The sequence below is a fragment of the Hippopotamus amphibius genome, chromosome 4, assembly GCF_030028045.1.
Source record: "Hippopotamus amphibius kiboko isolate mHipAmp2 chromosome 4, mHipAmp2.hap2, whole genome shotgun sequence".
Classification (NCBI taxonomy): domain Eukaryota; kingdom Metazoa; phylum Chordata; class Mammalia; order Artiodactyla; family Hippopotamidae; genus Hippopotamus; species Hippopotamus amphibius.
In genome coordinates, this window is record NC_080189.1 from 4,636,402 (window position 1) to 4,649,480 (window position 13,079).

At 46.9% G+C, this 13,079-nt stretch overlaps 1 protein-coding gene across 15 annotated transcripts in view; it reads right to left on the reverse strand.

Annotated features, from left to right (window-relative positions):
• The window catches only part of ACTR3B (actin related protein 3B), a 70,280-nt gene that overhangs the window by 16,613 nt on the left and 40,588 nt on the right, over positions 1-13,079 (reverse strand). For 9 of the 15 annotated variants that reach the window (XM_057731904.1, XM_057731891.1, XM_057731895.1 and 6 more), the window contains 5 exons: positions 8,394-8,489; positions 7,281-7,388; positions 4,136-4,279; positions 2,013-2,186; positions 457-549 (listed from right to left, as the gene is read on the reverse strand). In XM_057731904.1, coding sequence (XP_057587887.1) covers positions 457-549; positions 2,013-2,186; positions 4,136-4,279; positions 7,281-7,388; positions 8,394-8,489 — 615 coding nt within the window. Of the gene's footprint in view, positions 1-456; positions 550-2,012; positions 2,187-4,135; positions 4,280-7,280; positions 7,389-8,393; positions 8,490-9,440; positions 9,518-11,614; positions 11,633-11,765; positions 11,928-13,079 lie in introns of those variants that run through there. The other 6 variants (XM_057731902.1, XM_057731898.1, XM_057731899.1 and 3 more) reach the window with 6 other exon arrangements.

The following is a 13,079-nucleotide window of genomic DNA, read 5'->3' on the forward strand; positions in this document are numbered from 1 at the left end:
AAGAATTTTGGAAAAAAATTACAGGAGTATCTTCCACTTGACTGCTTCATTTCAGGCTATGACTTCTTTTTGGCAACAGCATGTTTGGCACAAACCTAAATTTGCGTGAAGCAAGACCAGTGAATTCATGGAGACCATGAGGGGAAGAGTCCCCTTTATCTTTCAATCAATACAGAGGGTTAAAATTGCCCAATTTAAAATACAGCTGGCCAGGTGAGAATAAAGATATGAGAATACTTAAATTAAAAACTTCTGGTGAACTGAGTCCTATTTCCAAACATTTAAGTCATCTCCATTCCAACAAAATATGTTCCCAGGATGCTGGCCTTTAACAAACCCTACGAGACAGGAGTGAAGCAGGAACGTCTGCACACTGGTGCTAAGAACCTACTGTTCCGAGGATGTGGGCCTGCGACCGTGGCGTGACGCCCGCGCGCCTCACCCGGCAGCCTGTACCTTATACAGTGGGCGGCGAACGTCGATGGGGCAGTTCTGTATGACTTCGTCAACCACGTCCGAGATGGACTCCATGAAGTCTGGGTTGGCAAACTGAATTTCACATAAATATGAAAGAAATATTACACACTTCTCTCAATAACTTTTTTAAAAGTAACTTTAACAAATACAGAATTTACTATGCCTTTAAAACCGCCACGTCGGAATGAATATGTCAGATGTTCGTATGTCAAGTGACCATGCATGGGGTGATGGTGACATGTCCCCTCCAGAGATGATGTGTGGCTCAGGGAGGGAAAACATCAAACAGTAGCAGAGACAGACCAGCCCTGCGTTAGGACACACGGTGAACCCTGCTGTCAGAGTGCAAAACGCACGTGCATGACGTATGTGACACGTAATGAAAACACTGCGAGCGTAGAGTAAGTGCATCACTTGTGAGTATTAATGTCGTGAGAAAATCAGCCAGGACACAAGGAACAAACACAGTCAGTGACAGATCACACTGTACCCCTGGGCCAGAGCCTGGGGAGAGCGGGGGTGGGGGGGGTTGTTTTTAAATGAAGCAATTAATATGGTAACAATCACATCACTGCGTAAACAGCCTTAGACTCCATTCCGTAAGCTAAAGTATAATTCAATTAAATAATTTGAAATAGGCTTTAAAAATCAAGGAAAGCTTTCACATATTCAAAGGGAAGAAGCTAACATCCAGTTGCTCACCAGCTGTTCACTGGTTTTATGTCTATTTTAAATCAATAATATCAAAGGCATGAAGGAATATTTTTAGATTACAGTAAGGCATACATTATGAGCCATTTTCCTGCACATCTGAAAACAGGCAGCAGTATGTAACCTACCTATGAAATGTAAACTGCATTAGGCAGAAAAATATACCAAAATACAAACAAAATCCATTTTATTTTTTTTATTTTTTATTTTTCCATTTTATTTAAACCTTGAAATGTTGCCTCTTCATTACCGCTTCCATAAAAGCAATAATAATTCTTTGTGACTGCAGTTAAAATGATGATATCTGTAATTTCTAAAGCCCATCTGACTAATGGAACGGCTAGCCCCCAGACAGAAGCTTTAACTAACTTGCAGCAGGGAACACAGCAGGACCAACTGTCTGCGGTTAAAAACTGGAATCAGGATGAACCATCACGTGGGATGGAAAGGTAACGTGTTATCCTACTGCCATACAGAGGCAGATTTCATTCGGTCCCTGGGATTAACTAGTTTCCCTATTCGTATGAGATTACTTTCATTTCCATTATCCTTCCACTGCTCTTAAAGCGTCTTCCCAACCACTCGTCACCTCTTGTTAACAGATAACCAAGTCTAAACAGGGGCAAGCTGGAAGTCAGCCAAGCAGGCACTCCTCCCAGGGGCTGTAAGAGCTGCAGAGGGTGCAGCAGGCACCCAGTGTCCCCACTGACGGGCGGCCTGAGAGCAGCTCAGGAGCCCCCGCTGAGGACTCTCCACACACGCGAGGTGGCAGCATCGCGCCACGCACGCCACACTCCCGCACACTCAAAGAGCCAGCATCCTACCTCCGGGTGAAAGAAAATCTCGGGGCCCAGGAACCGCTCGTAGCCGACGTCTATGACGAACCTCCTCTGGTTGACGGCGTTGATCCCCGTGTACTGCTTGATCCACTTCCGCGGATCTACGTCATACTTGGCAAATTCCTTGACTATATCCGGGCAAATGTAACAGTACTTCTCCTGCAGACACACAGAGATGTCACAAGAATCTGCCCTCCGACAGGCACCCAGTAACCCGCAGCGTGAAATGCCCCGAGATGCGCCTGCTGCACACGGCTCCAGTGTGGACAGGCGAGCGAGCCCACAGACGTCCCGGGACGACGCGCTGCACTTGCGAATCTGCCTCCTCCGCAGCTCGGCTCTGCCCTCAGCCTCACCCTGCCACACTGCGCTGCGCCGCAGCTCAAGTGACGTCTAAAGGTGTCTCGTCTACGTATCCTCTCTCCACCTCTCTCTCCTTATTCCTCTTGGGCCCGCACACGCGCCTGCCCGGCCCCACGCCACCCTCCACCCTGGACCAGCAGACCCGCGCCGCGGCCCCACGCGGAGAGCGGCGGATCTCACCCCCACGCCTACCGCGGCCCACGGGCGGGTCCTGAGCCTGCTGTGCAGCCCGACACAGCACGGCCGCCCGCTCCATGGCACTATTCGCCGAGCGCCGAGGCACACGGGGTGCACGAGTGAACACACAGACCACTGCCCTCTGGAGCACGTGCCCTGGCTGAGAGTCGGGAGCAAGCAACAACCGTGACACCTAAGTCAATGACACCGCACGTTATCAGGCACCAGGGATCGTGCATAAAAGAAAAGGCCGACTCGGGGAGGACGGAGCAGCTGCACGCCGCTGCACGAGGACCCCGGCACCAGACCAGCCTGACACGTGCTAAGTGTCTCCTCGGTATCTGGTGATGCTAGACTGGGCATCTTTGGGTCAATCGTCTGTCCAGAGTGCTAACCCTGGCAAAGCAGCACGTGGCACCTGAAACTCACCAGACTCTGAAAGTCAGCTTCCTATGGGCACAGAGCTGGTGCTCACTACACACTCGAGAAGGGCCTCTGAGGGTGTTTTCATGATGTTAAGTTTAAAGTTTCTTAGAATCCTTGAAACAGATCCTAATACCATCCTTGATATACTGTGCTGAATTATAACGTACACAACCCTGTGCTCGTTGATAACAGAGAGAGAGTGAGTGAGTCCATACGACTTTACACCTACAGACCGGAGACAGAAACAGTAAGCCGCCTTCAGAGTCCTGGTCAGTTTCTTAGGGTACCTCAACTGGCTTGAACGCCTCCGTGAAGTTGGATGGAGTGTGGCCACGTCAGCCCTAAGTTCTGGACTCCCGCTGCAAGGACGGGGTGTGCCGGGGCCCACCAGCGACCCCAGGAGTCTCTAACCAGGCTTTCCAGGACCTCCCCCTCACAGGAGAAGTCAAGTGAGAACGAACAGCAGGGTCGGTGCAGCTCATCTGGGGGAACACAAGGAGGCCCTTTCACTCCCGACCTTCACAGTTGAGCACACTGTCACGGCCTGAATGGTCCAGCTCCAGGGTCAGGGTCAGAACTGCACCCCAGAGAGCCAACAAGTGAAGCAAACGGCACCACGAGGACCAGGAGGGCAGCCTCCCGACCATCACACTCAGGACTCTGCCCATCCCACATCCTCCCGGAGGGCCGGGTCACGTCTGTGACGGGCGGCTGCCCAGGGAACTGGATCAGAGATCCAAATCTCTTTCCCTGAACAAAGGCAAGGAGAGGACGAGGGAAAATCGGGATATATTTTAGTCTGGAAAGAAAGTCTTAAGCTGCTTCCGTAACCTTCCGCCCACGTGCGGCTCAATGAAGGGTCCAACTAACAAGGCTCCACAACGCTGTGCGCGTGCGCACTCAACCTCTGCGCCCCAGCGCGCTCATCCTCAGCTGCACCCTCCACCAGCAGCAACAGCGCCAGACCCACACTCACAGGGAGGGGAAGGGGAGGGAGGGGAGGCAGGAGAGGAAGAGGGAGGGGTGGGGGAGGGGAGAGGGAGGGGGAGCAGCAGCAAGGGAAGCATCCAAACACCATTGCTCTCTCTCCCTCCCCAAACCGCGGGCCCGCCTGTTTTTACCTTGACGGCTTTGGCTTTTACCTTGATGGCTTTGGCAGTCTCCAGCGACTGCTCGGGAGGGATCCCCACCTCCCGCTCCCTCAGCAGCTGCTGAATGAAATAGGTAATGTCTCTCCCTGCGATGGGGATGTGCTTGATGCAGCTTCCGATGACGTACCCTTCTGCCTGGGAAGGAGAGGAGGCAGAGGCGTGTGAGCAGCTCCAGGAGGGAAGGGCTCCCTGGACTCTAAGGCTGTCTCCTGCCCCTCCCGCAGCACAGCATTTACTCTGCCCACACTCAGTGCAAAGCTCGGCCCTGGAGGCCTTTTAAAATGACTGCAGGCGCTATTCCCTTAGTAGAACCTGAGACGCTCTGTAAGCCACCAAGATGTCGTTTTCAGCAGGAATGTGAAGAGAAACCCACACAAAATGTTCATTTCCAAAAAGTACTGCTGCCTGTCAGAACAAGGGATCAATCATTTTTTGTTCCTCTAACAAAAAGGAGAAAGTTTTATCTATAAATTGTTACACCAACTATAAATCAACCTGTATTCAGCAATTCGGTTAGCAGGCAGGACGCAGATTCTAACAACCTGGGCTCGGGCTGGTTCCGCCTCTGTAGGCTGCGTGACCGAGGACACGTCTGCTAACGCGTCCCCGCCTCAGCGCCTTCCTCCACAGCACGGGGCAAACGGGCTTTACAACACAGAATTAACGCAGTGGAGTGAGTCCAGCTCACAGCCCTGTCTGCCGCAGTAGTCGGGACGCAGTAAACGGTCTCGCTCCCCATACAAGGAGCAGCGCTTGCTAGCAGTGGTTCTGGCTGGTTCACCTAACCACTCTGCCACGTGAGGCACTGCTGGGAGGACTGGGCCGCCCCCGCCCCAGGCCAGGAAGAGAGCTGCAGCCCAGCGCCCCGCAGCTCGGCCCGAGGGCCCCACCCACCTCCCTGCGGGTGGGGGCCCGGCCACCGTGGAAGCCAGGCTCAGGGCCTCCAGCTTGCTCTGGGGAGCTGAGGTCAGAGTGAGAAGCACTACCCCAGCTTCATCAGGTAAAGAAGAGACACTCTGAGTTCCCCGTGAAGCACTGGTTCTGTGCACAAGTCCTGAGACAGAGGCCGGGAGTGACTGACTCCCTGGCACGGGTGCTCAGTTCTAAAGATTACAAGCAGATACGGTCACCAGTGAAGCTGCAAGAGCAAGTCACTGAATTCCTCTTGTGTTTTCTTTTGATGTACCTACTTCTAGAAGTAAGAGAAGGTGTGGCCTTTCCAAGCCATTTATAAAATATTTTAAGATCAGGATAAAAGATATGTGCAGATTATTAAAATAATAAAGATCAACTTCAAAACTCCTAAGAACGTGAGCTCTCTCAAACACAAACTATTCACAATTTTTATAATCCATGCCTTACATATAACATTTTCTAAAATGCATTCAACCAGTGTTAAATAAGTATCAGCTTCATCACAGCATTTAAATATATTAATACAACCCACAAGTCCAACAACAGGAAAATAAGTGAGTTATACCCACATGACGGGCTATTATGCGGTTACTATTTTTTCACAGAATATTTAACCATAAGAAAAAAATACTAGGGATAAACCAATATGCAAAATATAATTATAGGATTACACTGTACAATTAGAATACAAAATCACACATATGATATTCCAATTTTGCTTAAAATGTGTACACATGTGTTTAAAAAAAAGAGCTTAGAAAGCTATACAACCAAAAGTATAACGCAGTCCTCTGGGTTGGTTTATGAGTCATTTTATTTTCTTCTTCACATTTCTGTATTTTGTCCAAATTTTGTACAACAAATATAATTTTTATGCTCAGGAAAAAAACAGAACTAAGAAACAGATGAAAAACTGACCACCAGCTTTCTCTGTGGGCCTGTGCACTGTGGAATTTGCTCTCTTTTCTTCTCCTCCATCGGATGCACGAGGGAGGCAAAGAAGCAGGGCCCCCAGCACCTCCTGGGCCTCGGCCTGCGCTCACCTCTGAGGGCAGAACCTCAGGGAGAAGACTGTCAGCACTGCCCCTCCAAGGGCACGAGCGCCTGTCTGACTCACAAGAGGAGGAAGCGTTCAGAGCCTGGCTGAGGGGCGCCTGGGCACAGAGGAGGCTCTGCCCCGTCCCTCTTCACCCAGCAGAGGGCACGCCGGCTGGCAGGGGTGCAGGGCGGGAGGAATGTGGCTTTTCCCCCGTGACTGTGGACACATCAACCTTCCACTGCAGTGATTCCTGGCCTTTCAGGAATTAAAGCCGTAGCCTATTAGTACATCATTCCATGGACTTCCTGAAATGAAACAGTGACTATTTTTTCAATTAAAGTAAATGGTTTAAACAAAAAACAAAAAACCCAGTTTGCATTTTTAAAAGGAGCTACACATACACACACACACACATACACACCCCCGTATACACAGAAAACAAGCTTGTAATATAATAACTAGTAACAGGGTTGCCTCTGAGCAGGGGGCCAGGAGGAGGAAGATGAAGAGGAGGAGGTCCGACTGTCCACTGTGCGCCCCCTGCAGGCAGCTTCGATTCATCTTCAAAAAAGCAAACTTCAAATAATTCACTTAAACAGTCCACTGGACCGAAAGAAAAATACAGATATTGTCTCTTGACTGAATTAGGAATCACTTCTCTAACATTTTGAAAATTAAAACCAAAAAGTGACACTGCAGAGCACTCTGCAAGTCAAAATGAACACTCTCCCCTTCTTGGCTCTTAAATTTAAAAAAAAAAAAAAAAAAAAAAAAAAGAAGCAATTTCTCTAAAGCACGAGCTGACTAAAGCCATCCACAGCTTGTCACAGAACACAGAACGCATCCTCGAGCAGTCGTGAACCACACCTACGGATACCCCAGCTGACAGCTCAGCACGGAAGCCAGGAGGCCCCTCCTGGGGATGCACCCCTGGAGACCCCGAACAACTGCTGGCACCCTGCCTGCAGATGCTTCCCACCGCAGCTTCACATGCCAGCACCACAGACACTGGGCATCGTCTTCCTTCTCACACACCTGGGCTTAAAAACTCTTGTTACCTTTGCTAAGTAGGGTTACATGTTCTAAAGTGGTGTTTTAAATACAGAAGGGTTTGCCTTCCCTTCGCCCCTCACCTCCAGGCGGGGGAGGCCTAGAGAGAGGGCAGCACGGGGCTCTGCTTACCACCGGGATAGCGTGTGTGACCCCGTCCCCGCTGTCCAGGACGATCCCGGTTAACGTGCGCTCGCCCACTTGTCTTGATGTCCAGGACGCTGCTAAGGCCAGCACTGCCTGCACGGAAGACGCGAAGACCATCAGCACCCAGGGAACCTCTCCCCAAGGACCCGCCTGAGTGCCCCCAGGTGCAACCAGTAAGCCCTCTCTTACTCGGCGACTGAGTAACCCCTTCCCTTCCCTATCCTCCTTCTTCCTCCCAGAATTCAAACTCCAAATTGGACAACTAACATGCAATTTTGTAAACTTCACTTTTTTTGCAAAGAAAAGCCAGTGAGAACCAATAGAGGCCACAGCCGGCGCTATCTCCCAAATTAATTTTCTGTGCAACTCCTCCTCCTCTTTTTTTTTTTTTTTTATTTTATTTATTTTTTTTTTTATTATTTTTTTTTTGGGGGGTACACCAGGTTCAATCAACTGTTTTTATACACCTCCTCCTCTTTTTTCTTAGCAGTAAGGGACTAGAGTATGCAGAAAGCATTTGGGGAGATACTTTTTAAAAATTTATTCCCCCAAAATCTCAGTCAATCTCCTTCTATAGGGCGACAGATAAATAACAGCATCCAACACCAACTAACATCCCCACACTAAGAGCAGGCAGCTTCAGAGGAAGTTCTACGAGCTCGTGGAACCACTGGAGCCCAAATCCCAAAGGGGGAGCCCTCTAGAGATATTTGTTTTGTTTTTCAGCAGATTCTATAATATCTTCTCTTTTTTATGATCAGAGGTGAAAGAAGCCAAAAAAGAACCATCATCTCACTCTTGTCACGCAGAGAATACGTTACATTCCAATGATGTAAAAAGACAAAGGCTGGACAAACTCTATATCAGCAGTAAACACATAAAAACATAAACCACTGAACATGTTCTGTACAGTGTTTGAGTTCAAACCTGAATGGTGTGTGCACATGTGTGTGCGTGTGTGCATGCACACGTGTGGAGGGTGTGGAAAAGGAAGAACACACAGCACGATCTTACAACAGAGGCCTTTAGAATCACCATTTCTTCCACTATTAGACAGCTAAGGTCATTTGGGAATCATAAAAGTCACTTTGTTTTTACCTGAACTGCAATGTAGAGTCCTGGTACATTAAATGATTCAAACATAATTTCTGCAAGATATTCTCTATTTTCTGGTGTATTCAGTGGAGGTTCTGTCTGTAAGAAAACATTCACTATATTTAGTGTTCACCCAAATTTCATGTAACTACATCAGAACCATAAAGAAGTTACCCTGAAAGCATGTTAATTAGGATGCTGTACAACTTCCTGATTTTACAGGTGGCGTACACCAGAGGGCACTCTAAAGAAATCCGTACTTTAAGAAACTGTCTTAAAGAACTTTGGCTGTGGGGCGTAAAAGCTTTGACACAGCAGAGCAAAGACCTCTCTGAACACTTCTGCTCTTATTAACCACCCCAAAACAAGGACAAGTTACAGAAGAGGAAACAATACCTTAGATAACATAACACCCACACACCCTGAAACTGAAGAGACCTGCAGCGCGCGTTGCCAAGGGCAGTAAAACCCCACCAAGCCAAGTAAGGCCACTGAGAGGACACCGGTGGCTTCAGACCCCAGGCAAGATACACAGTTCTCCAGAGAGAGCAAAAGCAGTGAGCCCTTGCTTGGAACAAGATCAGTTTGAGCAGAATAGTTGAGAAGCCTCCCCGCAAGCCCCACCTGCCATCAGAGCACAGCTGGCAAGGTTAGAAGAAGCATCTTTGCCATCAGCTGCGAGGCAGAAACACCCCGGCAAAAGCAGCTTCACCCAGACACTGCCCCGCCCCCCGCCGCCCGGCCTCAACTCACACACACAGCCTGTCCAGGAAGAACTCCCTTCATTCAAAGATGAGGAAAGAACACAAAGAAACCAGCCAAAGACCATATAAAAACACAGAAAGAAAAAGAGAAGGAAGAGAGAAAAGTAATAGGAAAAACAAATGGCAGACAAAAAGCATGTACCCAGAAAAATATAAAAATAAAGCAGATGAAGGTCATGATAAAGACATTTCAAAAAAATTCAAATATCTTTTAAAATAATAACCATTATCAATCAAATAGGAGGAAATTAACAGGGTTACAGAAAGATAAAAAGAGTAAATAAACCTGCTTTTTGTCATTCAGCAATATGTTGTGAACATTTTTCCATGTCAATAAATATGGATATACATCACATATTTAAGCTGCAAAAAAAAGAAAGAAAAAAAGAAAAAAGAATAAATAAAAATTCTCTGGGCCTTTCGGCAAAAACTTCCACATTACCCTTTGTCATAGACTGAGCTGTGTCTCCCAAAATTCCTATGTTAAAGTCCCAACCCCCAACGTGACTGCATCTGGGGACGAAGACTCCAGGGAGGAAATAAGGTTAAATGAGGTCATGCAGAGGGAGCCCTAATTCAACAGGACTAATGTCTTTCCAAGAAAAGGAAGAGATGCCAGAGAGCTCTCTCTCACGTCCGCACAGAGGAAAGCCCACATGAGGACACGGCGAGAAGGCGGCCACCTGCAGGCCAGGAAGGAAGGGCTCACCAGAAGCCAACCCTGACAGCACCTTGAGCCTCAGACCTAACGCCTCCAGAACTATGAGAAAACAAGTGTCTGCTGTGTAAGCCACTCAGCCTGCAGGACGCTGTTATGCTTAGTTCAAGCAGCCTAAAACACCCTGAAAGCAGGAAAAGTACAGCCAGCCTTGGCCAGCAGCACAGATACGTTTGTAGCACTGGGACACCTGGGGCCACACTTACAGAGTCTTCAGGGCAGAAGGTATGACCAAGAATTCTATGCCTGGCCACACTGCCAATCAAGTATGTTGCAAAAAAAAAAAAAAAAAAGCGACCTTTAAATATATAAGAACTTGGGAGAATCTGGTTCCTGTGAAGTCTTCATGAATTAACTAGTAGAAGATAAGCTTTAGCCAAATGGTAAGTATGCAGGAAGTACAGCCAAAGACTCACAGTGGGCAATTAATCCATTTAAGACACAGGAATAAAAAGTTTTCTTTTCTGGCAATTATAGCTACAGAACAGAAGGTAAACATCATAAATTAAAAAGGCAGAACCAGCACCAAGTAGAGAGGTATAGATGGAAAGGGGGAGAGAATATAAAGACTGATATCCTTGTACCACTGAATCAAAAGATAATTGTTTTACTGACAGAGCATCAGAGACACTAGTTTACATAAAGTTATAAATGTAAATAGTAGAATAAGCTTAGTAAAGTAATCAATCAAAAGCAGGTGATAAAAGAAAGGAAGAAGAGGTGAGAAAATGTGGAAAGGTACCAATCCGGTCACTAAGCACAGCAGGAAGTAATCACCCCTAAACAAATACAGGTAAATATATTATACAAAAGGATAGTTGCATTAAATTTTAACAAAAAAAAAAACACTGAGTTATCAGAAAGAACATACCTAATAGAAATCAAAGAGAAAACACAGCCTGAATTTTAAAGTATTAATACATAAATAAAACACATTAAAACCAGAAAGCAAAGCATCCAGTAAAACAGCTGAACTAAGGCCACACACACCTGTCACTCAGCAGCAGGCCACACCAGCCACAGTCAAAGAGAGCTCTGAAGTCCATCCCACCTTTGATTTTACTAAGTGTGGAAAGTGACTTCCTCTCTCTGTGAGTAAGCAGCACTGACCTCACAGGGTCTACACAGAGCGCTCACGGCAGCACCTGGCACAGTGGTGAGTTACTGTTACTAGAATCATCAGCAAGTACCAGTGAGAAACTCACCTGCTAAAGACAGTCCCTTGGCTAAGACCATGAAACAAAATCAAATTACAGTCTCTAAGCAAGAAAAACAAGGTGCCTCAGAGAGGTCCAAAGTCAACACTGCCTCTAAGAGCAGAAAGAAGCTGAAGGCCCAGCACTAGGAACTGATTAACAAATTACACCACATCCATAAACTGCAGCACTTCTGCAGCAACGGAAAAGCATGAGCTCCGTGGGCGGATATGAAAGTCTCCACGATAAACTGTTAAATGCAAAGAGAGAGGCATCGCCACACTTCACACATTCGTAAATGTTCTTCTGTATCAACAACTTTTTTAAAAAAAATCGGTGTACGGGGAAGAGGAACAGGGAGCTGTTCAATGGGCAGAGTCTCAGTTTTGTAGGCTGGGAAAGAGGCCTGTCACATGACAGTGTGAATACAGGTGACATTGCTGAACCACACACTTAAGAATGGTTGGGGGGGGGGCACTTCATACAATTTCTAAAGTTTTTTAAAATAAAAAAACCAGGTGTGCAACAGTATGTATATTTCGTTACCATTTTATAAAACAAATTTATTGCAGTCCACAGGCCTGCACACAACTCCCTTTGCCTAAGAACCGGTGAAGGTGGTTTCCTCCAAGAAGCAGAGCTGGGGGCAGCACGGAGCTGGGAAGGGGACACACGTGCACTGGAAACCCTCCCGCACCTTCGAACTCTGTGCTGGGTGTCTCTTCTCTTCAAACGACATGCAAGTCCGGCTGTCAGCTAGCTGGGGCTTTGGTTTAGGCTCTCATGTAGCAACGATGCAAAGCTCAAAGGCAGTGCCCCCTGTAAGTTTTAATTACTGTGATCAGAACCAGTATCTTCCCTGGATGGCAGAGAGAAAGCAATCTTAAGACATGTGAGAAATCACAAAGTCATCAAAAGCTGACTGTAAATAAGGGATCTAAAAGTCACCCAACAGCTCATAACTGATTTTAACCTGCCTGCTTCAGGGGCTGAGATGAAATCTGTTGACCCCTCTACGCGCCCAGCACACAGCGAGCACTGTGTTGTGATTACTACTTTAGACTTCTTTCATTTAAAGCCCATGAATAACAGCTGCAGATTCCAACAGCACTGGCTACAAGATTCCTCCTTAAAGTACCTCCTGCCAATCTGAAAAACAGGCCTAATAACTACCTACCCCAGGTTTGCTGGTGGGATTAAATACATGAGTGAATACAGGTAAGTACTTGGTGGGGAGGGGCAGGGACAGAGAAGGGCTGAATAAACGTCAGCTAGACTATCGATAATGTAACTCATACCAGAATAAACTATGTCTATTAACTAGAGATCTATAAAACCTTCTGTCACCTTGAAGAGGAATGCAAGCACCTTCAGAAGTTAACTTTATGAACAAAGCATTTAAACTGAGTACAGAGGAAAAAAGGATCAAGAGAAGGAGACTAAAAAGGTATGAAAAGTGTGAGCATGGTCAGCGACTGTTTCTTGCCTGCCAGCTAAGAGTTGCTGTTCGTTCTGAAGCTAAAAGTGAGCCTATGGAAGACATTCCCAGCAAGAAGTAGATTAATCCCAGCTCCTGGATTCTTCCTGGGTTTAAATTCAGTGTCAAATGATGTTCCACATAAATCCCAGATGGATGAAAATTATGTATATACATCACGGGAAAATAGGTTTACTATATAAAAATTTACAGTTATCGATGTTCAAACACATAATCTACAAAGGGAAAAAAATCAGCTGAGAAAAAAGTACCTGCTCCTGACAAAAGCTTCCCACATATTATATGGAAGAGTTCACAGTGTAAACAAAATGTGGTACATACATACAACAGAATATTATTCAGCCCTAAAAAAGGAAATTCTGACATGTGCTAAAATGTGGCTGAATCCTGAAGACATTACACTCAGTGAAATATGCCAGTCACAAGGGCAAATACTGCACGATTCCACTTACAAGCGCACCTAGAACAGTTACAGTCACAGAGACAGGAAGCAGGATGGAGGGTGCCAGGGGC